The sequence below is a fragment of the Acipenser ruthenus genome, chromosome 2 (genome assembly GCF_902713425.1).
Source record: "Acipenser ruthenus chromosome 2, fAciRut3.2 maternal haplotype, whole genome shotgun sequence".
Taxonomy (NCBI): Eukaryota; Metazoa; Chordata; class Actinopteri; order Acipenseriformes; family Acipenseridae; genus Acipenser; species Acipenser ruthenus.
In genome coordinates, this window is record NC_081190.1 from 12,821,809 (window position 1) to 12,848,709 (window position 26,901).

At 37.0% G+C, this 26,901-nt stretch overlaps 2 protein-coding genes across 2 annotated transcripts in view; both read right to left on the reverse strand.

Annotated features, from left to right (window-relative positions):
- The window catches only part of LOC117403813 (cilia- and flagella-associated protein 299), a 156,034-nt gene extending 150,612 nt beyond the window's left edge, over positions 1-5,422 (reverse strand). The window contains exons 1-2 of the mRNA XM_058989722.1: positions 5,245-5,422; positions 906-1,036 (exon numbers count right to left, since the gene is read on the reverse strand). Of these exons, the coding sequence (XP_058845705.1) occupies positions 906-1,036; positions 5,245-5,355 (242 nt within the window). The 5' untranslated portion in view covers positions 5,356-5,422. The remainder of the gene's footprint in view (positions 1-905; positions 1,037-5,244) is intronic.
- Positions 5,423-14,908: 9,486 nt separating this feature from the next.
- Positions 14,909-25,114, reverse strand: LOC131697911 (fibroblast growth factor 5-like). Its single transcript, XM_058989728.1, has 3 exons — positions 24,628-25,114; positions 22,908-23,011; positions 14,909-16,793 (listed from the first exon to the last, which is right to left on the reverse strand). Exons 1-3 carry the CDS (start codon positions 24,845-24,847, stop codon positions 16,425-16,427), a joined length of 693 nt encoding a protein of 230 aa, XP_058845711.1. The 5' UTR covers positions 24,848-25,114; the 3' UTR covers positions 14,909-16,424.
- Positions 25,115-26,901: the final 1,787 nt, after the last annotated feature.

Genomic DNA, 26,901 nt, shown 5'->3' on the forward strand with positions numbered 1-26,901 from the left:
CATAGGGGAGAAAATCCTGACATATTTTAGAAAACTCAAGTATCCAGCTTCAGTTTCAAATAAATATTACAACTGCACCAGAGACGGTCTTTCAGTTTAATTTGGTCTTGTGGTACCAAGAACAGTCTCAAAAAATAAATCAGCTTTCCGAACAACATGAAACAATGGGCATTGCACTTAACATGGTCCTAAGTAGAGGTCCGGCTATTCTTTAAGTGGTACTTACTTTAACTGTCTGGGACTTGTGAGCACATGAGGCCCTGGTTAGTCAAACCCCTGACTGTGTTGATATTTAGGGGTAATGTTCAAGTTCAAAATTGTACACACGTGTGCATGATTAATGAATATTTTAGCCATTAATAACCCTGGGAGGACAGGATCTAGAACAAAACTTTCTTCATTCTTTTCTGGCTCACCTTAAATAATATACTGATACTTAAAACACAGCAGTCTAGTAGCCTTTCACTTACCCTTCACAAGTGAAAAAGGTTTGAGGTTCTCAATTTGACCCACAGCGGACATAAGTCCATTCACAAAACCATCACGCAATCCAGCACACTCTTAGTTTGGTGTGAGGAATGTGGACACACAATTAATGCTGAATTATGACTGTGCCATCAGAACTATTAATAAAGCCCTAACATTATCATAGAGAAACTTAGGGACTTGTGAGAAATCTATTTGTTTTTGTTTTTGTTCCATTAAGTTAAAACTGGCATAACCTTGAGATAAAACTGATAAAATAACTCCAAGTTTGATTTTTTTATGGAATCCACCCCTCACCCCACCCAAACCCAGATTTCAAAGCAAGCGTATGTGGTCTCTTTTTTCAACCACGACAAAGACAAAGTGTAACACAATAAAAGAGACACTTTGATTCGGCCAGTCACTTAAAGTTAACTTACTTTTGCTGGCTTCTTTTAGAGAGCCTGGAGGCCTCTGCAGCTGCTTTCCTTGATTCAAACTCTTCCCTTTTGAGTACCTCTCCGCTTCCCCTGTACCCCAGCTCCACCAGCTGGCGGGCCAACTCCTCATCCTAAAGGAGCAATGAAAACAATCTGGTGAGCTAAGAGAATTAAAAGTAGGCTTGAAGGTGTAATACTCAGTAGAAACCTTTTTTATAACACTTGGCACAAAATAGTGTAAAACAAAGGTAATGCTTCTAGATAATTAAATGGGGGTCAAAATACAGTTTTCTACAAAGGAGGCATTGTGCATGAGATACATATGAGGGAATAAACGTTTTCAAATAGTAAAACATCGGTATATTCCAGTTGCTGAACCACAAGCATGACTTCATAACTTGTGTGGGAGCCCAAAGTCTTGGTGGGTCAAGGCTCTGCCACATGTCCCAGAAGAGTCACATTTTTATTCTGGAATAACTTTTGTCTCCTAACCGATCAATAAAGACAAACACATCTCTTTAAAAAAGCAAGATAAATAAAGCACCAGGTGTGTTTCATTAAAACTTTCTGAAATATTTATTTGCAAGGTCAGTGCCATTTAACCTTAAGACTCCATTTGTATCTGATTACAGGTGATTTATTTACTACACATTTTTACATTGCAAATTCAATCTGGTTTAAAGTACACAGAATAGCTGTGGTTACCTAATTGGTCACAATATGCACTGGATATGAGATACAGCAGTGGTTTAATCCCTTAATTGAACTAATAATTAGCTTAATTAGGCCTTTTTAACTGTTTCAGTTCCTTAAACAATTGGAGATTTTAACTGAACTATAAAATATTATAAATAGCTTGAAATCTGCAACTTTTTAGGAGCTGAGAATAAAAAGGTCTAATTAAGCTAATTATTAGTTCAATTAAGGGCTCAGTTAAGTAATTGAGAGCTCCGTTGGAATGAAAACCAGAAGATACAGGGGTCCCCGAGGACCAGGGTTGAAAACCACTGGTCTACAGCAATGACAACAGAAAAAAGCACTATACCACGTCTACATCTAACTCAATCTTGGAGTAGATTTAAGAAGTTATTTTGGTTCAGTGTATCATGAACCATTGCTGACATATGCAATAAAATGCATATCCCATAAACATTTCAGTTATACTGCACAACTAGCCTGACTGTAATTGCATTTCAGTTGCCAGAATTGAAGGCTGATTAAGCATAAACTGAAAATAACTCTCCCACACACACTTCAAAGCAGTTAAGACAACCATTGATGTCAAAGCTAGAATGTCATATGAATTATTTGAATCAGGAACGAAGGATCCTGGTTTTAACAAACTTTTCAACCCGATGATAAAATGTTCAAGGTTTTTTCTTTCTTGTGTTTGTTTTTTCCCCTTGACGTATAAGTATTGTGTTACTGGAATAATATGGTGCGACTCGATGTGTGGTATAAATAGATTGTGGGCACGACCTTTCTATTGAACAAAGTTAACATTCTGTTCCCCTATGGCATCCTAATAAAGCTGTGAAATGAAAAGAAAAATGAAAGTGTGCTGCTTTCTCCATGGCATCACTTCTTTCAGAATTGGATCATTTGACTGCTCTCCCTAATTGGGATCCCCCCCCCCTCCCCTCCCCTTCCAATCCCAGAAATATGTATGCATTTGCACATTCTTCAAATGGAATTTGCAACAAAATGCAAGTCTTGACAGAAAATATTGTAGTATTTGCTCCATAGCTTAATTCACATACAGTATATTGTTTTTAGATTTTGTATATCGTTATTGTTTAACATTTGTTAATCCACACTCGCATTACAATTGCTTGAAAAAACAGTAAACTTACTGCCCGGGGATTAATTAAATGGATGCAAAAAGTAATATCTAAATATATCACAAGACTCACATGGCATTGCTCCTGAATGATGCAGCCTGCTTGAGCCAATCCTGGATCTTCAGTAGTTTGGGCAGTGGAACTGGACATGTTTTAATTATGTTTTTATAAAGATGCTTCCACTTTTTACTTAAAATGAATAGATCCCCTTATTTTAAAAACTACATTGGATCAACAATGTTGTTTCAAAATGTAAAATCAAATTTACTAACTTTGTGCAGATCATTCCAGTGCTAGAGAAAGATCACTGATAATCATCAAAAATGCAAAAGGGTATTTTTGTAGACAATCCATGTCCAAGTGACAGTGAGATACGATGTGTGTTCACATTAAAAAACTAAGAGTTCTTCAAAACACATGTCAGACTGTCAGACCACCATCTTTCCAGCTGTAAGATATGGGTGGCATTTGTATAGACCAATACCTCCATCATGTGGCAAAATAGTATATTACACATCATATTAAGTTTTCTATGCCTATTGTTACAGTATATTTAGGGCTTCTGATTTTCTGTTTTAATCGATAAAACCCAATAAAACACCCCTGATACAAAAAAAAGGAACTGTCAATGGTAGATACACCATCGTGATTTCCATATGTTATGGTGGTTACAGTAGTATGACAAATCAAATGGTGTTTAAGCAAGTTACATGTTTTGTGTCTGAAATGAAATCAAGTGGTCAATATTGTACAGTGATGACACATTATTCCTGCCGTAGAAAACTATACTTGATGTACAATGGCTTTTTCAGATATGATAGTGTCCATATGACAGCCTAGGCCTGCAGATTTTGGACCATATACCCTGTTGTGTGTTATTGTGCTTATACAGTAAAATGGCACCCCCACCCTACTCCACTTTGCCCGACCCTAACCTACCCTACCCCTCCCTTCACAAAGTGCACTGGTTGTCAAGTGAACCAGGCAGAATGGTTCTAAAAGTTACAAGATGTGCTGGTGTGGTGACATATCTGCACAGGCTGAAACACTTGTCAATGAAACTGCTCCCTCTATTCATGCCATTTATAACATTAAACCTCCTTTTCATATTGTTTGAACCATAAGTGACACGGTACAGTATGGCTGCTATGTTTGAGGTCGATTTGATCAAACTATAGCTTACTGTCCCTAACTAGAATAAGCCACCCTGATATTGTAATTGAGGATATTACAAGGCTGGGGAATTCCCCTGGATTGTATCAACAACCAATTACCTCAAAAACAGGTGGTTGATACATTCCAAGAGGATTTACCAATAATATCCAGCTGTGGTTTATCCTGCAGGGTATACTATAGGTTAACCAAATCAGTGGTAAGGTTTGTGTGAAGGCCCATGAAAGCAGACCCTCAGAATTTGCTGCAAGTCTCAGATTTATTGTGAAATCTCCAGGATCATTTGGTCACACACAACTTTAGGCAGGTTAGTTTCAGGCACACACACCATTTACACATATCCCTTTCCTGTTTCCTTTACTGGTTTCCAAATACCCTGCCTATACTCCCTCTCTAGCTCTGTCCCGCTCCATCTACTGCTCCAACTCAACTTACTCTGCTCTCTGCGTGCAGCATGGTGGGGAAGATAAACTCGCAGAGGGGAGTGGGCTCAAATATAACACCCTAAAGGCACAACACAAATCAACACATTACATAACCCCTTAGTCTTTTACTTAATTCAGGAAGAATAAAAATACATTGATTTCTATAGATTTTTTTCAAGTTACCCTCAGTCTTAGGCCTATTCTATGGGTCCTTTAAAAAACACCCAAAAGGTACAGGAGTTTCTGTCCACTTAAGGGTTGTTTGTTTGTCTAGAAGTAATGCACACCTTGACAAACTGCTTCTCAGTCTGTAATTAGCCCACTGTAGCACAATATCCTGTCATATGTCACATGTTAGCTTTTCCTTTATAAATCTGAGTATATTTTGAGAATTTTTAAATATAAAATTGTTTTACAGCTTTACAATATGGTTATTTATTTATTTATTTATTTATTTGGCAGGTACCTTTATCCAAGGCGACATATAATTGTGCAGCTTACTGTGTTTACTGGTTAAGAAATGTAACTACCAATGAATAAGGGGAGTTGGTCTTTACTGCTGTGTATGCTCATGTTACTCTGGGAAATTAAAAGAATGGATTCCAACTGCATGAGGTGACGTCAGCAGATTAAGGTGAAGCAGGTGTTTCTGACTAAACTAAAGGATAGCCTACAAACAGCACATAAATTACAGTTACATATTGATAGACGTACTGCGTAGGCATACTTAGCATCGTTAATGGAAAAAAAGCTTCTCAACCACATCAATTGAGATTCTTTTTTTTTGTTCTGTTTTGTTTTGTTTTGTTTTTACCGGTAACTTAGTGGCACGGGAACTATGCATTATGTGTACACATTCATTTAAACCATTTTCTTAAAACTAAGTGCAAAAAGTGTTACCTCTAAGTAATATAAATCCAACGAAGTGATTTGCGAGTCCAAGAAATCCTCGTAAGTGTTAAATTCAGTGACGATATTGTCGAGAGCACCAGCAGCGTTTTCATCCTCCATCTTGGTTGTTTACAAGCACTAAGGTCTGCAGTGCCATAGCAACAGACACTTCCTGTGAGGGCGACTGAAGCAACTGTTTGAAAAAAGAATTGCACAGATACGGCTGGCATCAACTTTGGAAGGTTTGCATCCAGACAACACTGTAGTAACTTTTAAAAACATAAACATGTAAATAATAATAATAATAAATACAATGCATACAACTAGTATTGCTGGATGTGGTTTTATGTCGTATTTTTAAATGTGACAAAACTAAACAATGGTAAAAGCATAAGCATAAACAACAATATAGTTAACAATATGCACAATTACCGTGAAGATTTTCCGTTCTAAACTTTAGAATGGTCACAGGATACAATTTGGTGTTAGGGTTTTAAGACAAATACATACGGTATTTTTTTTTCTTCTAAAAACAAGTAACTATTGAGCCGGTGCAAAAAAACACAACTCTTTGTAAATAACAAATAATATTGCAGAACAGTAGCTGCTCATCCTACAAACACACACACATATTTCACTTAATTGCTTATGTGTTAGTAGGACAGCATGGACATCCACTGTATCTGAAGTGGTATAGAAAAAAGCATGTAAGCACGCATGAGGTAAAAAGGTTGTGTCATACACACATGCCTGTTCCATATGGATTTATGCAACATGCTGGTAAATTGATTCACGGTTACATTTGTAACGGAGGGCGCTTGGGCCCCGGAACAGTAGGATAGCAGGGATAACCAGCTGTCACAGGAACAAAACGTTGGGCATTTGTCCACAGAGAATTATCCCTTTCAGTTCACCATTTCCCCAGGGTGGCGTCTTATTTCTCCTTAATTGACCACCGATTGATCATCTGTCCTTAAATTTCCCGAGCTTCGATTACATATTGCTGAATCGATGCATCAAATTAGAACCCAGTTTTACGTCTCCTGTTGCCGGTTTGCATTAAAACCTTTTGTGCGCTTCTTTTAGTGCTAGTACGCTAGATAAACAAAGTCAGCGCGTTGCTAGGATACACACTTTAGGCCTCTACAGTCGCGTTGGACAAGCAAAGTCAGAAGTAGGCCTTTTGTGTATTCACGTTTTCTTGATTTAAAAATTTGGCGCTACCTCTGTCCCAGCATCAAGTGTGCCTACCGATAGGGTCTTTTTTTGCTGCTGGTAATATAATAACAGCAAAACGGTCCCGGGAAAGGCTAGATATGTTTTAATAAGAATATGCACATAACATAAATGGATACGCAGTGACCTGAAGTAATGGAACGTGTCCTTCTTGTGTTGGAGATACCCCGTGTAAAATTAGTTGAGTTGCTTCACTGGTGAGTCGATGCATTTTTTGAACTAATAACTGACAAGAACACAGCATAACTTTGATGTTATGCGTAATCATTTCAAAAGAACGCCATTATTAGCAAACTAAAGTTTGATAGGCAGGGGACGGCATTGAGAGGTTGGGGGTCCAGTCCCCTGACTCCATGGACTACAGTTGTACCATGGCGATTCCCTCCCGTACACTCAGCTGTCCCCGGTCCAAGTCCAGGGTGGCTCCCATCGCTGCGAGCGGGATCGCTCCGAGTATGCACTCCTTGTCAGTCTTCGTGAGCCACACTGCGTGCGGCAGCTGGGAACCCCCAAGCTCCACCACAAGCGTCTGTTGGCCCTGCATTGGGGTGGCCTGGCCAGATATGGTTTTCAAACAGACACTGGTCGGGGCACAGGTTGCTTCGCTGCTCTCGCCCCACGGCGGTAGCATGCACAGTCTTAGTAAGGTGATGGTGGCACTGGTGTCGACCAGGGCTCTGCACTGTGCCCCGCTGATGGTGCAAGGCACGTGCATGTTGCTACCCTGGCCGATCCACCCCACTGTCACGATACGCTGTGTGGTGGAGGGTTTGGCTTTGCAGATGGCCTGTTGTCCGCAGCTCCAGCACAGGCGGTGGTCTTCGGGCCAGGATCGGTAAGCGCATGCTGGTGCGGGTCTGGGGGCCGCGGTGTTAACTGGGGCAGCTTGTGTACTGGGGAGGGCAGGGGCCGGCAGCAGAATGGGTTCAAGTCGCCGTGGTTCATTTATGGCCTGCTACAGGGTAGCAGAACCCACAAGCAGTAGGTGGCGCTGGAGTTCAATGGGTGTAATAGCCCCCAGGAACGCGTCCAGCCCCATCCGGTCACGCGCTTCTTCTGGCACCTCTGGGTACGCTTTGACAATCAGGGCCGTGATGTCAATCCCCAATGTCTCCCAGCAACTCCCCAACCCGCCTCTTCCATTACTTCAGCTGCGTCGCGTAAACAAACTCTGATGCAGCCTGTCCATACTGTCACTCCATCGTGGCCGCAAGTGCCCTGTGATCGGTCCATGGCAGCTGCTCCACTTTCTCCAGCTCTGACCAGTTGTTCACTCGCTTCGTTGTCAGGCTTCATGGGGACGGTGGGTGTGTTTTCCCCATGTGCGTCCCAAATCCCCGACCTCGCACTGGTATTTTCGCCCGAATCAGTAACCCTCAAGCTGACTTCTCTTACCGCCAGCTCCTGCAGTAGTCCCTCAATGCATTTCTGGGCTACTATAGCTCACCCAGTTCTCTCTTTTTGCTGTGCGTGCTCCTCTGGCTCCCTGCGCTGTACACACTGTGGCTGTCTAGGGCTTCCTCTGCGCTGCTGGCTCCACAGCGGGTCTCGTCCTCCATTTTGGCTCCCAGCTCAGTCTTCGGCACGACTCTGGATTGACCTCGTGCATCCCCGGTCACTCTTCGGCTATCCTCAGCCGTGCTTCGCTCCAGAGACCGGAGCCACCCGATGTAAGATTTGTGACATTTTTATGTTTTGATAATTCAAAGACATTTTATATTACTTGGTTTTATATACATAACACCGTAATGCAATGCATTTTTATGTACTTTGATGGCTGTTTGAAAACATGTTTCACTTAGGTGAAAGGTAGCTCTAAGGATGGTTCTTCGAAAAGGAGAAGTCAAGAGAAAAGTCTACGCTACAAACCCTACATTCCAGTTGAGCAATGTACAAGCCAGACACGACACATGCCTGTTCACAGGAAACCTCGAGGTGTTGCACTACATACAGTACAAGGAAAAACCCCTAAAGACCCCAGTGGATGTGCTCAGAATGCAAAGTGGGCTTGTGTTTGAGCTCTGAGAAAAATTGTTTTGCTGTATTCCACCAGAAATAGAAGATTCAGTGTTTATTAGTGAATATGAGGGTCTCTAATGTCACAGTGGTTTCAATAAGTGACCACCTTTCTTTTTCTTTATAAAGACTTTTGTACCATACTAGGTTGGAATGTTATTTTATTTTTCATTAGAATTGCAGTATCTCAATGTAGGTTACTGAGTCTCAAAGGATTAAGAACATGTCATTATTGGTCACTTTAGGGAAAAAGCTAGCCCCTTTCACACACGAACGCTGCTACTGAGCCATCTCAGAGATTTTTAAAAAATCTTTAAAATAACCATTCACATAGCACGAAATTGTGCAATCAATGCCAGTATAATACCATCATAACCCTTTCAAACAGCTAAAGGGATCATGTGAGTACAACTTTAAAACCTGTCAGTCAACAGATTGTTTTCATGGCAACGGCAATTTGACCATAAATTACAGCATCATACACCATACCTTCTATTTGTTAATTCACCTGTAAATTCACCCGTAAAGTTAACAATTCCTTAACTTATTCCAGACTCCAATTGCTACCTCGTTCTTGATCAGCCATTCTATTTGAAAAAAATGAAAGCGTGTGACACCAATGACAAAAATAGCCAACACGTCCGGTATACATGCAGTCACGTGGGATGTTGACTTTCAATCCACGCCCACTATAGCGCTTCAGTGCCAGCATAGCATTTCACACAGAAGTTAAGGTGGTTCAGTGCCGTCTCTGAACCTCCTCGCGAGGTGGTTCAGAGACGGCATAAAATATGACGGCTCTGTGATGATATAGGCAATGCTTTTCAATGATATAGGCAATGATCACAAAGCTTTTCGGTTCTGAGCCGTCATACCTCGTCTGTGTGAAAGAGGTGTAAGATACTGGATCTTTAATAACGGTGTTAATATTGTTTTGGTTATTGTGTTTAGTGAAGTAATAAGTTCAATACATCTTTAACTCATGAGTTACAGCATTAAGTATCCCCATTAGAGGATTTTTTTTAATGAATTCTGTAAATCGGCTTCTAATAACCATAAGAGATACTAAATTTACTAATTTATTGACCTTATAGCTGCTGTGTTGAGGTTATTTAACTTTTTATCTTTATACAGTCTGTACACTTAAAAAAAGTACTTCCTATATACATACCACTTCATCAGAGATGCCATTTCTCTTGCATTATTTAATTAATCAAATCCAACTTTAAAAAGTTTAACAGGGTAAAGTACTACATTCTGGAGCCATGTCTTTAATCATTCAATGGCTGTGTTTATGATGACTTTTAGCACCCAAGAATGGAACATTTTGATGTCCTCATACCATCATCGTGCTATTTTGGAAATGCACACAGTGCCAGTTTGGTACAATTAACATCGGTCCATGGGTCAAAATGCATCAAATTAGGTAAGTAAAATTAGAGCATTTCTGTATTAACATTGTAACAGTTGTTGTAAACACCCTTTTGAATATAATGCTTGTTTAATTCATGCCGTGCTTCTTTTGATGATTGACACCCAAAATGCTAGCATAGTCCGTCCTTAATTACCATAAATAACACCCACTGGGGCAGCATTCCGAAGTTTGTTTTAAATTCGTCTGTCATAATAAAAAAAAAAGTACAGCGTCAAGTAAAATTATTTCAGGAACAGTAGTGCTGCAATCATAGAGTGCTGCCTGTATTTGTGTTGTAAACATAGCCTATGATTCTGTAGCATGTTCTCACACTTCCTGCCATTTATTTATTACATACAATCTAACATAGCTTTGGCTATCATTTACAGAGTTTTAGAAAACATTTTCTCTTCAGGTTTGCAGAACTCCCCAGTCAGAGGCAGTCATATTCTAGCCATCTTTATCTGCAAAATACATGTACCAGGCAGTTTGTAACCACGCCGAGGAGCTTAACACACGTTTGGGAGCAAGACCACTATTTTTGTTAACCTGAAACAACTGAGACTCTGAGACTCAGTCACGCAAAGGACTATCTTTACAGTTCTCAACTTTAAATAAACCTTTGTAATATATAATTTATTCATGCATTTAAGTGCATAGCTTTTATCCTCACTGAAAAAAATTTACAGCAACCGAAGTTAAAATGCAGGACTATAACAATTATTCATATCATTTTCAGAGACACAACCAAGTAACATTCAACTGTGTGTGTGTATGTGTGTATCAAATGGTAATTACATTACAGATGGAAGCTTCACTCAAGTATACAGGAGTACTGAAAATTAAACTGCTGGTAACAGACAGCCAGATGTCTTGGGGGAGAAAAAAATGTCTACAGTGTCAAAGCTCAATAGTAACCTCACACCAACTGCAGTAACCCTGGAGGTTGACGAATAAATATTGGCTAAATATATTAGAACTAGGCAAAAGGTGGACCCAGACCTTATAAAATGTTTAGACATTGTAAACTCAGACCTACTGGTCTAAGAAAGTAGGTCAGGTATACCAGATTTTTAAATGAATTCCTTCATCAGTCAAACATTAATAAGGCTTCTTTGGACATGGTGGCCATTTTAACTGCAGCCTTCTTCCAGCTGTGAGATAGTGTAACTATTGAATGGATGTATTTATTTCATATTTTGTATTTGAAATGTCTGAAATGACTAACCTAAAAAGGATCACAAAACATTTTATTTTTATTTTATAGCAATAATATCCTTGTGGCAGGGACGAAGCCCTGCTGCTGTAAATAGTGTGTGTGTGGGAATGTAAGGTTGGGAGTGGCCACATGTATATAAGGAAGGAGAAATCATTTGTCTGCCACAAGCCTATAGAATGCATTTTGTACTGTTTATATACTGAGGGGATCTGAAGAGGAGAGTACAGCTGTCATACCACCATTTTTAAATGGTTACTCTGCTGCTTGATTATTTTATTTAGATACACTTTGGATATTAAAGTTCATGATTCCTGCTGAAATGTTATTTTACAAACTCTGTTGGATTAATCCTACATTCCTACATCTTTTTAAGGTTGACTGTTTACGTCTTTCATTAAAACCTGTGTGTTAAGCAATACATGCTCGGGATGTTGTAATGGGGGAAAAAGGGATACAAATGTGCAAGTTAGACTAATAAGAAAGACATGCAACTTTGTTGCTAAGTCTTCAAATGACAATCATATGGCTCTAGAACAATGGACTATAGAACACGCTTTCTACAAGCTCAATTTACCATGAAAGCATTGATATTAAAATTAAATTATTTGCATTATTTGCATAACCATGCCTCAATTAAAATACAATGACGCCCACTTGCACGATACAGACAAGATGGTTGTAAACCCCCCTAAAGCAGGATGCATCGTAAATTGTATCATAGTGTATAACAAAGGTGCAAGAACAGCATACCTGTCCTTTTTTGTGTGTGTAAACATGTCCAGTGTATGACACTACTTTGCAACATAAAAGCCATGGCAATCAATAAATGATCAATTTTTAAAAAATGGTTGTATCTCTAAAAAATACAATATTTCTGTACTTATTTTGTATACAGTATAAAAACTAATAACAGCTAGTCCAGTTTTCCAAATAACATCTTACTCCAAGTTATGGTGAGCCTAATTTTAGTGTGTAGTCCTCTTTGTAAGTTGCCATATTGCTGATCTTATTGTTATTTATTTACCCCTTTTTCTTCATACAAATGTTCATTTTCACATGGGATTTTTTTTTTTTTTTTTTGGCCTCATACATGAAGAAGTAAAGCTAAGCAAAAGGTTCAGCTGAATTGTCTTTTCTTCAAACTCCCTCAGGCACAATTCTAGAACATTATAATTTGATATCCAGCAACATGCAGATGCCTCCCTTGGGTCCTGTGGATTAATGAAGAGTTTTATTTAAAATGTAGTTTGTTTTTTTTTTTTTTGTTTTTTTTTTTAATTGTTTGAATTGGCAGTTATCGCTTTCCTGAGCCTGTATTAAGCGTAATGCTCTGTGGCTGGTAAAATGCAGATAAAATATCCTTTTGGAACTTCCATTTTATTTATTTCCTTTTCATAAAGTGGGCATTTAACATTTTAAATGAATGTACAGTGCCTATAGAAAGTCTATACCGCCTTTCAAAATGTTCACCTTTTGTTGCTTTATAGCCTGGAATTAAAATGCATTAAACTATTTTTTTTTCATTTATCTAATATTCTAGAAATCTGTAGAAGATTAATTGAAAATAAAAACTGAAATAGCTTGGTTGGATAAGTGTCCACCCCCCTTGTAATAGCAATCCTAAATTAGCTCAGGTGTAACCAATTGCCTTCAAAATAACACACCAAGTTAAGTGGCCTCCACTTGTGTTAAATTGTAGTGATTCACATGATTTCAGGATAAATTCAGCAGTTCCTGTAGGTTCCCTCTGCTGGGTAGTGCATTTCAAAGCAAAGACTCAACAATGAGCACCAAGGTGCTTTCAAAAGAACTCCAGAACAAAGTTGTTGAAAAGCAGTTGTTGCCTAGATCAGGCCGTCCCTCCAAACTGGATGACCGAGCAAGAAGGAGACTGATCAGAGAGGCTACCAAGAGACCAATGGCAACTTTGCAAGAGCTACAGGCTTTTATGGCCAAGACTGGTCAAAGTGTGCATGTGACAACAGTATCCCAAGCACTACACAAATCTGGCCTGTATGGTAGGGTGGCAAGAAGGAAGCCATTACTCAAGAAAGCCCACCTTGAATCCTGTTTGAAGTATGCAAAAAAACACTCAGGAGATTCTGTAGCCATGTGGCAAAAAGTTTTGTGGTCTGACAAAACTAAAATGGAACTTTTTGGCCTAAGTGCAAAGCGTTATGTTTGGCGCAAACCCAACACAGCGCATCACCCAAAGAACACTATCCCTACTATGAAGCATGGTGGTGGCAGCATCATGTTATGGGGATGTTTCTCATCGACAGGGACTGGGACACTTGTCAGGATAGAAGGGAAAATGAATGGAGCAAAGTACAGAGAAGTCCTTGAGGAAAACCTGCTGCCCTCTGCAAGAAAGCTGAAACTGGGACGGAAGTTCACCTTTCAGCATGACAACGACCCAAAGCACACAGCCAAAGTTACACTGGAGTGGCTAAGGAACAAAAAGGTAAATGTCCTTGAGTGGCTCAGTCAGAGCCCCGACCTAAATCCAATCGAAAATGTGTGGCGTGACTTGAAGATTGCTGTCCATCAACGCTCCCCAAGGAACTTGACAGAGCTTGAACAGTTTTGTAAAGAAGAATGGTCAAATATTGTCAAATCTAGGCGTGCAAAGTTGGTAGAGACCTATCCCAACAGACTCACAGCTGTAATTGCTGCCAAAGGTGCTTCCACCAAGTATTAACTTATGATCTTTCAGTTCTGTATTTTTAATATATAATTTTTTTTTGTCAATAAAAACTTTTTCCCCTTATCAGTGTGGAGTATGGTGTGTAGATAAGTGGAAAAAAATCCTCATTTAAATGCATGAAACTCTGAGGCACTGACACAACAAAATGTGAAAAAGTTCAAGGGGTGTAGACTTTCTAACGGCACTGTATCTTAAAGTAACAGAGAACAGAACAAAATTTTTAATACTTCACTTACATATTGTTCTTGAGAATGGTGGTGTGTAAAATGTAATTAGATGTGTTTCCTCAATGGCTAGTTAGAATATATTAGTGTTTGGTTCATTAACTGTAAGCGTGAAGTGACAAGACTTTGATTACACTGCAGCTGGGACTGTAGCTTGTAGGTGGATTAGTTAAATTGCTAGTCTACAGCAACATTTTGCTGTGTCAGGATTTTGGCCTATTGATACCAAACATTAAACTTTCTCACACTTTATTTAAAGACTACTTTTATAACAATGTTTGTAAACTTTCTACGAGGTTCGAGAATGTTTTGAAACATGAGAATAAACCTTAAACCCTCATTAAAAACACCATAGAAATGTTTCATGAATATCAAACCTTATTTAATGAATGCATTTAGAGAACACTGCAGTGAAAAGTATGTGTGTGTGTATATATATATATATGATTGTATTTATTTTTTATTTTTAACAAACTGTTAATGTGAAAGAACCTTCAGTAACTATAAACAACAGAGGTTAACACTGTAGGCGGTCGTGTGACATTTCACTGGGAATGAGAATTGAGGCTGCCCCCCCCAGGGCAAGATCAAATTGTATTTTTTATATTGATTAGTAAGCAGTATCCTTTTTTTTTGTACTCAAGGGGTATGTTTTGCTATATCTGGGAAAGTGTAAAAACGAATAAAGCAAAGGAGAACGTTAAAATAATTGGAGAACTACATCCCACCAGGCTCATTCTAAACACAAAACTTGTAGTTTAGTATGTTTATTGACGCAAACAAAACTTCCAGTTTTCAGATATTATATACATTTCAGATGTGTATTTATTTAGTTATAATTAATAAAGTTTGGGTTAATATTTCAGACTGATATATTGTACTGTATATCACTGAATACGAAGGGTTCAAAGATTTTTTGGGGTTTTTTTGCAGTTTAAGTTTAAGACTTTTTTAAAACATAATATCAGTTGAAAAATTCTTGACATCAGATACTTTACTTGCCTGGCCCTTCACAGTGAGGTCTGCATATTTTCAATCAGATATGCACAAGCTATACATTTTATAAGCCTTTAAATTCAGAAAAAAAAGATGGCAATATTAAAGAACACCATCATTTTATTGTCACTTAACACCACATTCAGTATTAAATATTTGATTTTCTAAAATGAAAACAAGTTTTCTTTAGAAAAGGTCAATCAATTAATTGATCACAAAGCTTTTCTTTGTAGTATTAAAAAAAAGAAATGAGGTCAGAGTCATGGAAAATATAGGAAGAGAAACTTTGTACATGTCCTATATGCCAGTAATTGCAGAACATAGAGTAAAACCATCTCAGAGAACAATGTTTTCCATTATAACCCTAAATAATTTGCTTCACTCATAAACAGCACTGCAGGAATCATTACCTTGCTGACTCAAGTCCCAGGGAGGTTTTTACAGGCTGGTTTATTTAACGATGACTGTGTTTGATAATGATCCGTGACATTGATGGCGGCCATCTGATACACCTATGGCTTGAGTCCTCCCTAAAACATGTAGTTCTCTTGCAAGGCATCTTTATCCCTGTGAAACTTTCATAGCAGGAATGCTGAGGGGTCATGGCAGGGATATTTTAAACAGCCAAACAGTGAAGTGATAGTTTTGATTGACAGTCCGCAAATCATCCTTCCAGCTGTTTGAAAAAAGAAAACCTTGGGTTCAGAGGTTTAACAAACCAATGCACATTTATCCTCATTAAAACAAAAAACAAGCACAACATGTGGTTTCAATTGACAACATCAAAAATATGTTGTTTTAAGTTAAATTACATTTAAAACTTGCGCAGAGAACTCTATAAATGCAATACAAAGAATGTACAAAGTTGTTTAAAGCAACATGAAAACTTGGCATAAGCAAACAATTGTGTGGTCTGCCTTTTCTAAGTTGTGGTTGATCTGCAAATTGGAAACTACTAATGAGCTCTCAACCAAAAGTCACACTTAAGTTTCTCCCCGAGCCGAAAAACTGTATTAAATCATTAAGGATAGCAGGTTCTCACAATCATTAAGTTAGAAGGTGCATCCTTGCACTGTCTCGGAGGTTGTGGAAGACATTATGGAATAACACGAATGTAAACAATAGAGTCATGACAACAAGAAATCCAATTGTATTCAGACCAATAGCTTCCACTGTTTTCTATGCTTCATTTGGAATCTTCTCAGCCCTTGAGTGGTAAGCATATTCCATCGATTAGAATGCTTCTTATATTAGAAGACATCTTTGCTTAGAGTTGAGCTAAGTAATTGAATGTGTTAAAGTCAGCCCAACCTTAGCCTCTGTCATAAAGGCAGGTGCTTGGAATCATTTTATACAGAACAAAATCCCAGACAGAACCTATCCGAATCTAAACTTGGGCCAGTATTTTATTGTTTGAACACGCTTCTGTCCTGAATTCAGGTTAACCTTTGGTGTTGGAGGCTTTGGTGGTGGTGGTGGTGGCTTTTTTTTCTCTGTAGTTTTTTTCTCAGTGATGGTAAACCCAGGCTCATTTTGTTCACGGGAGGTGAACCTGGGCAGGAAATGCGTTGATACATGCTGGGACTTCACCCGGGGACTGGACCCCATTTTGGCCTTGCCCCTTTTGTTCAAGGCCACAAACCATTCTCTTCCAGTCCTGTGGTTTTTGTGTATCACAGAGGCGTACGTGTTGTAGCTGTTTTCTTGAAATCGTTCCCTGAACTTGCAATCATCTGTAAATTCTTCCTAAAAATAAACAACAAAAAATTATCCAATTTTAAAAGGTCGCTCAAAAATCTGGAAAAGCTTTCCCAGGCTGTGAGCTCAGTAACAAAAACACAAAAGATGACAGTTTTTGCGAATCAACTGAACAAACACACAGTAGTATGAGGTGGGCAAGCTGGAGTGAAAGAGCTGGGAAAAGGAAAACATTACATTGTGACACTGACTTCTGCAATTCAAAGCGTATTTTCTGCTTTTAATAAGGTACAATTGGATGACACACTATAATCTCCTTTAAGCTTGATTGCTTCTGGTGGAATGATTACCACTAAGTTAAATAACCTAATGCATTTTTTTTCATGCAGGTCTGTAATTAGTTAATTGCCATTGTGTGCCTGAGAATAATCAACTGCCCTGTATCATTTTACAGGAAATTTCTCATCCACAAAGTATTTTGGAATTCCGGTGAATGTTTTTAGAATGTTTCTTATATTAATTGTCTTGTAAAGCCAACATAGCTCTGACGCTCCTAAAGCAGTACAGTGCACTTGAGGTTATTATTGACTAAATCCATCTTCTATTACATGACGTGAAGCTGTAATGATTCACATAAAGAAAACAGTTTGTTCCATGGGTAAGTCTAGATGGTTTGGGAGTGCATGGATATAATCCATGGCTAGAACTGAGCAGTGCATGATGTATCTGTTTTTGCCAACCAAGTTTGAAATATGCCAGCGGCTGTTTCAGACCATGGCTGTACAGGATGTGATACTAGCAAGTGACTGCATGCCACAGTTACAGTATATCTGTAAATCTAATACCAGTCCCCCCACTGATCTCTAGAAGAAAGGATTTTCTTCTAGAGATCAGTGTCTACACCATCTGCCACAATTAATAAACTGAATATCCCTAGTATTGTGTTACCCCTGAGTCCACAAGCCAAGATGCACATCCCCTATTCAAATGTAGCATTAAAATGTTATGTGCCGCACTATACCTGGTGCAATTGTAATTTGCCCTATTTCTGTGAAACTGTTCACAAAATCTATTAACAAACACTTTTGAGTCTTTCAACATTCTGAGTTGCTTGTTTGTATTGTATTTTCTTTTTCACAAAAAAAAAAAGGCAAATAGGGCTATTATTTTACAAGAATTCAAACCACATATTATGGGGCAGGATATACGCCAAAAAACTAAAAAACTCAAAGACCACTATAGCAAGCGGGAGATCTGCCTTGGAGACTAAATAGATTTACAAAAAACACAGCATGTGCTAAATATACAATACATACACACATCACTCCATTGAACTTAATAGTTATATCAGGCTACCTATGTTTTTGAGACTGCTGTGCTATTTTTTCTTTTTTGCTGTGGTTATTTTACCGTAACAAATGTCCCAAATGTAATTTGAATCTTAACTTCCATTAAACTCTACCATTTTAGCATAGCTCCACTCCAACTAATATACAATGACGCCCACCTCAGTCTATAGACAGGTCCCTTTTTTAGTTCTAAACATAGACATTAACAGCTGTCGGAATATGGTAAAAATTACACGTTTGAGTAGTGGGCGTAGTGGCACATAAATAGAATGCTCCTTTTTTTTGCTTTCATTTATTCTGTTGAGTCTACTTGTTTGGTGGAAACAGTATTAAATAGATGTTTCCTGAGGATATGAAAATCCTTCTTCAAGTAGGGAAAAAAAAAGTCTTCAAATTGTATTTTAAGTAGGGCTTCCCTGAACTTTACTCACTTGATGCACAATCTTTTTGAGTAAAGTCAGCATTTACATGTCCTTATATGTTAGCACTGCTTGTCAGCTCAGAAAGGGCTAAACTGTGCAAACAATCTGCAATACGTGCTCATAATATACCCTTAGGCCTTATTACAGCAGTGCATGTTATTTTGTTTTTTTTAAAGATGCTTAACTCAAATATTTTAATATTATATCTATTGATTTATGTACTTTTTGATTTATGTTATTAACTCCGTAAGTAGTTCAAATAATCTATTTACATGTTTTGAATCTTTGCTTTAGAATTGCTTTAGGAAGGCTATACTGAACACTAAGGAAGTACAGTATTTATTTATTTAGCAGACGCCTTTATCCAAGGCGATTACAGAAACTAGGGTGTATGAACTATGCACTTACAATTACGTCTCATCCGAAAGACAGAGCACAAGGGGCACACAATGAGTCAGTGGCTGAGGTGGGATTTGAACCGGGGACCTCCTGGTTACAAGCCCTTTTCTTTAACCACTGGACCACACAGCCTCCTAACACCCCGCTCATACCACCACCACCACACAAACACAAATATTCCCTGGTAATTGCTACGGTAAGTGCAAAATCTAGAAGGTTTTATAGTGAAGATTTGGGGTTTAATTGAGTTGATCTATAATCTCATTCATAATGATATGGTGGTATTTTGGTTAGTCGATCATTATCTCTTAAATAATAGTTTTAGGTTAATGTGATAGATACATTTTGACATATCAAAAGGTAAACCAGGTATTTCTAATTGATTTTTGTTTTACACCAAAGGCATATACAGTAGTTTTATAATGTCAAGCAAGAAGGCTGCTCGTAACCTGTTGTAAAACATACATACGCACCCTAAATGTGTGAAGAAAAAGCTATTAAAAAGCAACATTAAGAGGGAATTATGGGACAATGGTAAAAAACAAAGCTTGAAAAAAACAAGAATTTTGAAACATAACATAGTATTTATTACACACTGCTGCATAATTAGGTCTACCACCCAAACAATTCCTAAGTGCTTGGCATGCCTTGTGTGTCTGGTCTTAATTACAGCATGTACAAACTGTATTTATTTATATACCGTGTTTACAGTGTTGCTGGAGAGCTTTGTGCTATGACCTGCCCGCCCCCTCCCCAACACACACACACGCACAAGCATGCACACGCACGAGCACATACACACGCACACACGCACACACGCACAAGCACACACGCATGTACACGCGCAAACTAACACACGCACATGCACATGCACACGCAGACGCACGCGCACACACACACATGCACACACACACACAGACACACATAATGTGCTGCAACCGATAATTACTGAGCATGCAATTTATGCCTGAATTTAATGAAGTTTAGAAATTGGACATATGTGGTTTGATTGGGTTACCATCTATAAAGCGGGCAAATGAAAAGCACTGAGAACAGATAAGAGAAGCAAAGCCTTTGTGAAAATAATTGCAGGACTTACTTTTATCTAGAGTTCAGCTCAAAGTCATCAGAATGACTTTTCTATCAAAGAGCTGCAGTGAGTGACAGGAGCAGGGCTTCCTTTGTACTGGTTGAAACCCATTAGTCCATTAAATAACTTTATCCAACCAGGAAAGAAAAAAAGACAGATGCTGTTTTTTTGTATTAAATTCATAATTTACAGCAAGAGGGCACTGACATTTGGATTGGATATCACAAATGTTGCTCCTGAGTTATAACTTCTAGGCCTATACTCTAAACTATTTTTTTTATTATTTTTACAAAAAAAATATTTTGTTAAAGAGGATACAATGGGTGGCTTTGGATTATAACAAAAATATGAATGATCTCTTGTTCATATGCTTTAAACATAAAACGGAATAATAAAGAATTAAAAATAAAAATGCCATATTATAAATAAATGTTATTATATAGTTTTAAGCACTGTGTGTTATAAAAAGAAAATACTATTTAATATAAAGGACACAACAAGGTGAATTAAACAAATTATTATCATTGAGATTTGTTAAATATATTTCACAGCTGACAGCTGTAAAAAAAAAAAAAATGGAAATATTGATTGCTACACTCACACACTGCAGAATGTCCTGACCAGTACTACAATATGTTAAACTAAAAACAAAATACATGCATTCATGAAGCCTCTGTTAACAGTAATGGTTATTCAAAATCCTTTTTCTTCTGGAAATATGCCCACAGATTTATGGAATCCATTGTTTGTTCAATGTGGTGCCCCTGGACGACAACTGAATTACATTTAAAAATAAGTCAAACGTTCTGCTTTGTTGAACAGTGCAAAAAAGCGGAAAATTATGTAATTACTGTACTTTCTGTTCCATTTAGCCATGTTATCAACTATGAACTATGAATACAAACATTTCTATCAGCTTCACTGACCCCTTGTTTTTTTTTTTTTATTTCTCAAGCTCGCAGAAGGGCCAGTAAATGTCCTTGTATTTTTACAAATTAAGACTTAACAACTTTGCGGGTGGTCCATTAAAGGATTTTTGTAAGTAAATTTGGTAGAAACTTACCTGACAAGCTAGTAAATTATCAAGTTGCTAAACTGTTATTCAACTGTGATGATTAATAATAATAATAATAATAATAATAATAATAATAATAATAATAATAATAATAATAATAATAATAATAATGACTTAGTTAATGTATTTTGAATAGAACCAAACATGAGGGATGACAGTTGGGTAAATTTACTGCTCTTAACTTTATTGATTTATAGAGCATACTGTACAAGTGAGTTGTTTCCTGATAATAGTAATACTTGTGACTAAGAATATTATTTCGAGTAAGAATCTATCTTGACATGAGTTCCCTAAAACAGCATTCTACTACACTATAGCAGTATTTAAAAAGTAGCAAATATCTAAAACTAGTAAAATTGTGTGGAGTTATTTAATGCAGACACAACAGTTACCATTAACATAGTTGTTTGTTTATTTGATATAGTTTCTATAAGGATAGAGGTGCCATAATTAAAATGTAACCATAGGGGAAGTCATACATTATTTCATAAACAAAAAAATAACAATAAATCAGGATACATATGAAACCCCGCTAAAAAGAACAAACACTTGAGATGTTGTATAATGACTTACAAAGATCCATGTTTATACACTACACAAATGAAATATTTGTATCCTTGCATTTAATATACTGAATTTAAATGTGCAACTCTACTCCTGCTGCTCCAGCAGAATGACTGCCCTATGTGCACTAGATGACTGCTGTCCCCATAGGCCTGTCCTGTATAAATAGTTTTTAATAAATTAATACTAAATACATTTACAGTATAATCCTCTTAGCAGATTTTTTTTTTTTTTTATTCAGCTAATTGAAGTGCCTGTCTACTAGTCACATCTAAGTACAACGTTTTTTTCTTTAAAGTGTACACATGGATTTTAAGCTGTGGAACATAATGTTTAACAAACTGCTTACCTGTACACATTTTTATAAGTAGTCTCTCTTGTGTGGTGTGTGTTTATATTTTTAAAATGGCTTTGGACAGCTCCAAAATTGTACACAATTGTGCAAACCTACCCCTTAGTTAAACATATCGATAGCCTTGTATTGCATAAAAGTAAGTCTTGGTGCACCAGAAATGTATCCAGGTTAAGGAATTATTAAGCTATGCTACTTGCAGCTATGTGTACGGTATTTGTACACTATTACATTTCAAAATCTAACATGAAATACTGTACTACTATTATGTCGTCCGGTAGACTTTTGCTATATCATTTTGTGGTTTCTTTGATTACATGATGTTAAATAAAATATCTACATTATGTTCATATAGTTGTTGTATTTTTTTTGGGAAGTCTCAATCCTAAAATTCTAGGTGATGCAAAATATTTGGCCATAGCTGTATGTTAAAAGCTCAGTTTTCACTTTCCTAATTGGTAAATGAAGGATGGTACTTACAACAATTTAAATCTAATTACAACAATTAAAATGTCATGTTTAAACGTCATGTTATTTTGATGCTGGACTTGTATGAGACTGAAGTGTTACATTTAGTACAATGTTATGACCTCTAGATCAAAACCACATTAGTATTTATTGAAAGACAAATATTATTAATCCGACCTGATAAATCATAACAAGAAAGTAAGAACAAATAATTCAGTTAAACAATCACTACTGAATCTTAATTCTGTTTAGATGTCAAATGGATTATACTTCTAGCACACAGATGCTTAAAAAAACCCAAGGGTAAATTCTAAAGAATCATATTCTGGTTTAACAGCTATGGAAAACCTCTCCAAAGCACACCCTTTAATCAGAAAGACTGTAGGTTTTTATTTTCTTGTTTCCTTTCAGACATTTAGATAACATGAAATCACAATACTTACAATTGAATGAAGCCTTCCCCTTTTATTCATTGCTAAAAATCTGTTTGTAAAAACTCCTCGAATTCCTATAATCCCTTGAGACACCGCAAAGAGCTCCAAAACACCTGCAAAGAGACATTTCGAAATAGCAGTGTATTAGCAGTTAGCATTCGCCCATAATAATTTACAAAACACAGCTGCTTAGTACACACATTGGAGTGGTAGCCCTTCTCATAAAATGTATTGTTAATTTTGTGTTTAAAGTATCCAAAAACATAAATGTCCAAGACAAAACTGATAGCTTCAAACACTCCAATAAGATTAAGATTGTTTTAAAAGTCCCTTTCTCACGCACAAATATGGATGCAATTATTTGTTCACCTTCACAGAAAAGAGGGTTCTTGCAAGTGTTCTATATAGAATCATTAAAACAATATCGTTCTAAAGGGGTATCATATATGGAGCTATTAAACCCTGAATGACTTTTACCCAAATAAAATGTGCTCCAATGAAAGTCCATGAAATTTCTAAGAGTGGCCTATTAAGCCTATAAGAGTTATGATATGTATATATAATTGATTAGTAATATACTGCTTAGAAATAACAAATCCCAAGTATTCAGTGTGCATACTTGTAATGTGGTTATATAAACAATGCAAAGAAGCTGATTGTTAAAACTGCCAATTCAATCAAACTGTACTGTACCAGTATACAGGTACCAGTGAATTACATCATATGTACAACACGGCATAAATACCAATTGTTACATAGTAGGCCAATGTAAATGTAATCTTTTGATTATTTAATAGCTAACTATTGTTAACTGTCTTCTTAACATAACCTTATTTAAAAACTATATTTGTTTACACACACACACACACACACACACACACACACACACACACACACACACACACACACACACACATATCATGTGATGCATTGCATTGGACCACAGACAACCATGTACATGCCAATAACCAACTCTAAACATTCAGATCCCTGGACCTGCACCTGTTACCCACATACCTGATAGGACTACAACAAGACACAAAGAACACCAGCCAGAAAACCTAATATACATCGATTTATACAAGATGATCAACACAGATCAGGAAATAGCCTTTTCCCTAGAGGACTGAAAGCACAGATGTTAATAGAGCATTAAACGTATAATGATTACATAATGCAGAATGTTAAACCTCATGTCAGCGTTAAACACAGTTGATTTATGCGACATGTAATAACTGGAAATACCAGTTCACAGATCGACGCTCTTCTGCAATTCATAAGCGGTAATACATACGGTATCAGTAGCCTAATATTTACCAATGTTACTAACAAAATACATAATCGTATATTAAATACCATAAACACTATAACAAGGTAATGTTCTATATTATTACACATTCTATATTATTAACACCCAGACAACTGCGATTTTATAATCTCGCTATGATATTTTGTTTTGTTAAAAATAAACAATAAATTCACCTGTGTGTTCTCTTAAATGTTTTTTTATTATTATTATTATTATTATTATTATTATTATTATTATTATTATTATTATTATTATTATTATTATTATTTTTTATTTTGTATTGTGATTCATTAAACAGCTGAAAAGCTAAATCTCTGTAAATAAATAAATTATTCAAACCGTTTACGGTCAATGATGTTTTAATTTTTTCTGGTCAGTGCACAAACAGCAACATGTATTTGAACTATAAATTAAACTTACTCAACTGATTGGGTTCATGACTGCCGTTAACTCTCCCATCGGGGTGAATCTGCAGATGAAAACCAATGCCGACCCTACAGTAAAGTCTGCCAGTCCTGCGCCCTGAGCTGCTGCCTTCTTCTTTAACTTGACCCTCCAACAGAACCTGTTCAGATTCGGGCACGGCGGCACTGCGGATCAAAGGACTGAAGAAGAGGAAAATGAATAAAGAAAAGCGCATTCTTCCAGAAAGGTGCACTCTCCCTCTGCTAGGACAGTTCCAGCATGTTGTTGTTGATCCTTTGCTCCATGCACTAGTAAGCGTGTCCACACACTTGCAGTTGCAGCTCTGGTAGGCATAACCTCGGCTCCAGTAGCTGGAGTAGTTCTGCTGGCACTGGGATATTTATAACACAAATGATCTCACTGTTAGATGCATGCCTGAGTTCTGAAGGACGCTCTCCCATCCCGAATTTCTCCCCCAAAAAAGGGACCTGCACATAACCGACCCACGTACAAAAACAAGGAAAGTAGAAACCGACATTGAGAAAGTGGCATCAGAAAAAAACGTGCCAGGACGCCATACGCACAGCCTTTTACGCACAAAGGAGCTAATTTTAATAGAAGGGCAAATCCTACACATAATTTATAACAAACAGAAAACGGATTCCCAAGTGAATATGGGAATGAGTCATTTCGTGTGGTAAAAGTATAGACTGTCCTGAAGAGATACTTTGAACAGAATGGTCTCCTAACGATCCATGGTGACTCCCCAGAGGTTTAAAATAGATATAAATGGTTAGGTGGTATGCATGAATGATTGGGTGTTATCCCTCAGTTCATTGACAGTAGACTGGTTAACAGTGAAGTCTTACACGTGCATATGGGAAATCGTGAGCATGTGCAGTAACCTGCACTACAAATGAGAAATACAACACACGTATACATTCGTGGTGTATTTGAACGCAGGATGCATATGAATATAATATGAATCTCAAACAGGTCTGCGGTTTTTTTTTTTTTGGTTTTTTTTTTGCAACTGGACTAAAGCTAACAATTAAAAAGAGGCAATGTTTAAAATAAATATGCATAAAGCATGTACATGTTATATTTCTATTTTCAAAAAGTACAAGTATTACAACCATATTGTCCGAGTATGGAGTAAAGAATGTGAAACATATGGCAGCTTCATGCTCCGACAGTAAAACAGCCCTCTGGTGTAATCATTTTACACCAGATACTGGTAACTTAAAATTAGCATAGTTTATTATTACCGGTATACATTTTTTTAAATCTATGAAAATACAAACATTTTAATTACAGTATGTAACATCATTGTATAGCCAGCTCCTCCATCACACAGCAAACTCAGTAAAAAGGAAATACACACGTTTCTTTAATTAGGATACCATTGTGACGTTTTCAGCGTTTTATAAAGCATATAGTCCAAATCTATGGCGTGTTTTGGTCTGCAGAAAGTGTTCACCTCAAGTAACCAAGGTATCCCCTTTGAATAAGAGCAAAGATTTATGAAATATAAATGTATAGTCCTAGTTCATGTTCAGTCATGTCTCACAAAATATTTATCTCACTATTTACTATGAATGCTAATATATATGGAGTAGTGGTTAGGGCTCTGGACTCTTGACTCTTGAGTGGTTAGGGCTCTGGACTCTTACCTAGATTGGTCCGGTAAAAACCCAACTGTATAAATGGGTAATTCTATGTAAAAACAATGTGTGAAAAATAATATAATTGTATGTAAAAAATAATGTGATATCTTGTAACAATTGTAAGTCGTCCTGGATAAGGGTGTCTGTTAAGAAAGAAATATATATATATATATATATATATATATATATATATATATATATATATATATATATATATATATATATATAACAAGCTATTTATTATAATATCACATTTCCAAGTAGCAACAACATACTGTATGCATATAATGAGGTACAGACAGCATACATGATTGACAGGAATTGTGCATATTGTGCATTTGAGAACCCTAAACATGTACTAGATGTTAAAGAAGTTAAGTAAAAACAATTGACTAACAACATATTAACATTTTAATCAAACATTTAATCGGAATGAAGATGCTGCTGTCAAGTCATGTTTCTTTGTGGATAGCCTTTTAATATTAGTTTTGTCATCGTAACTTCCTCGCAAATAAAGTGAACAGCGAGTATTATGTATTACGAGCTTTTATCTCAAATATCCAACAAGACAATTGTAAAAAGAAGGAACAAAAGTCCTAGAGAACAATGGGATCTCTGTATT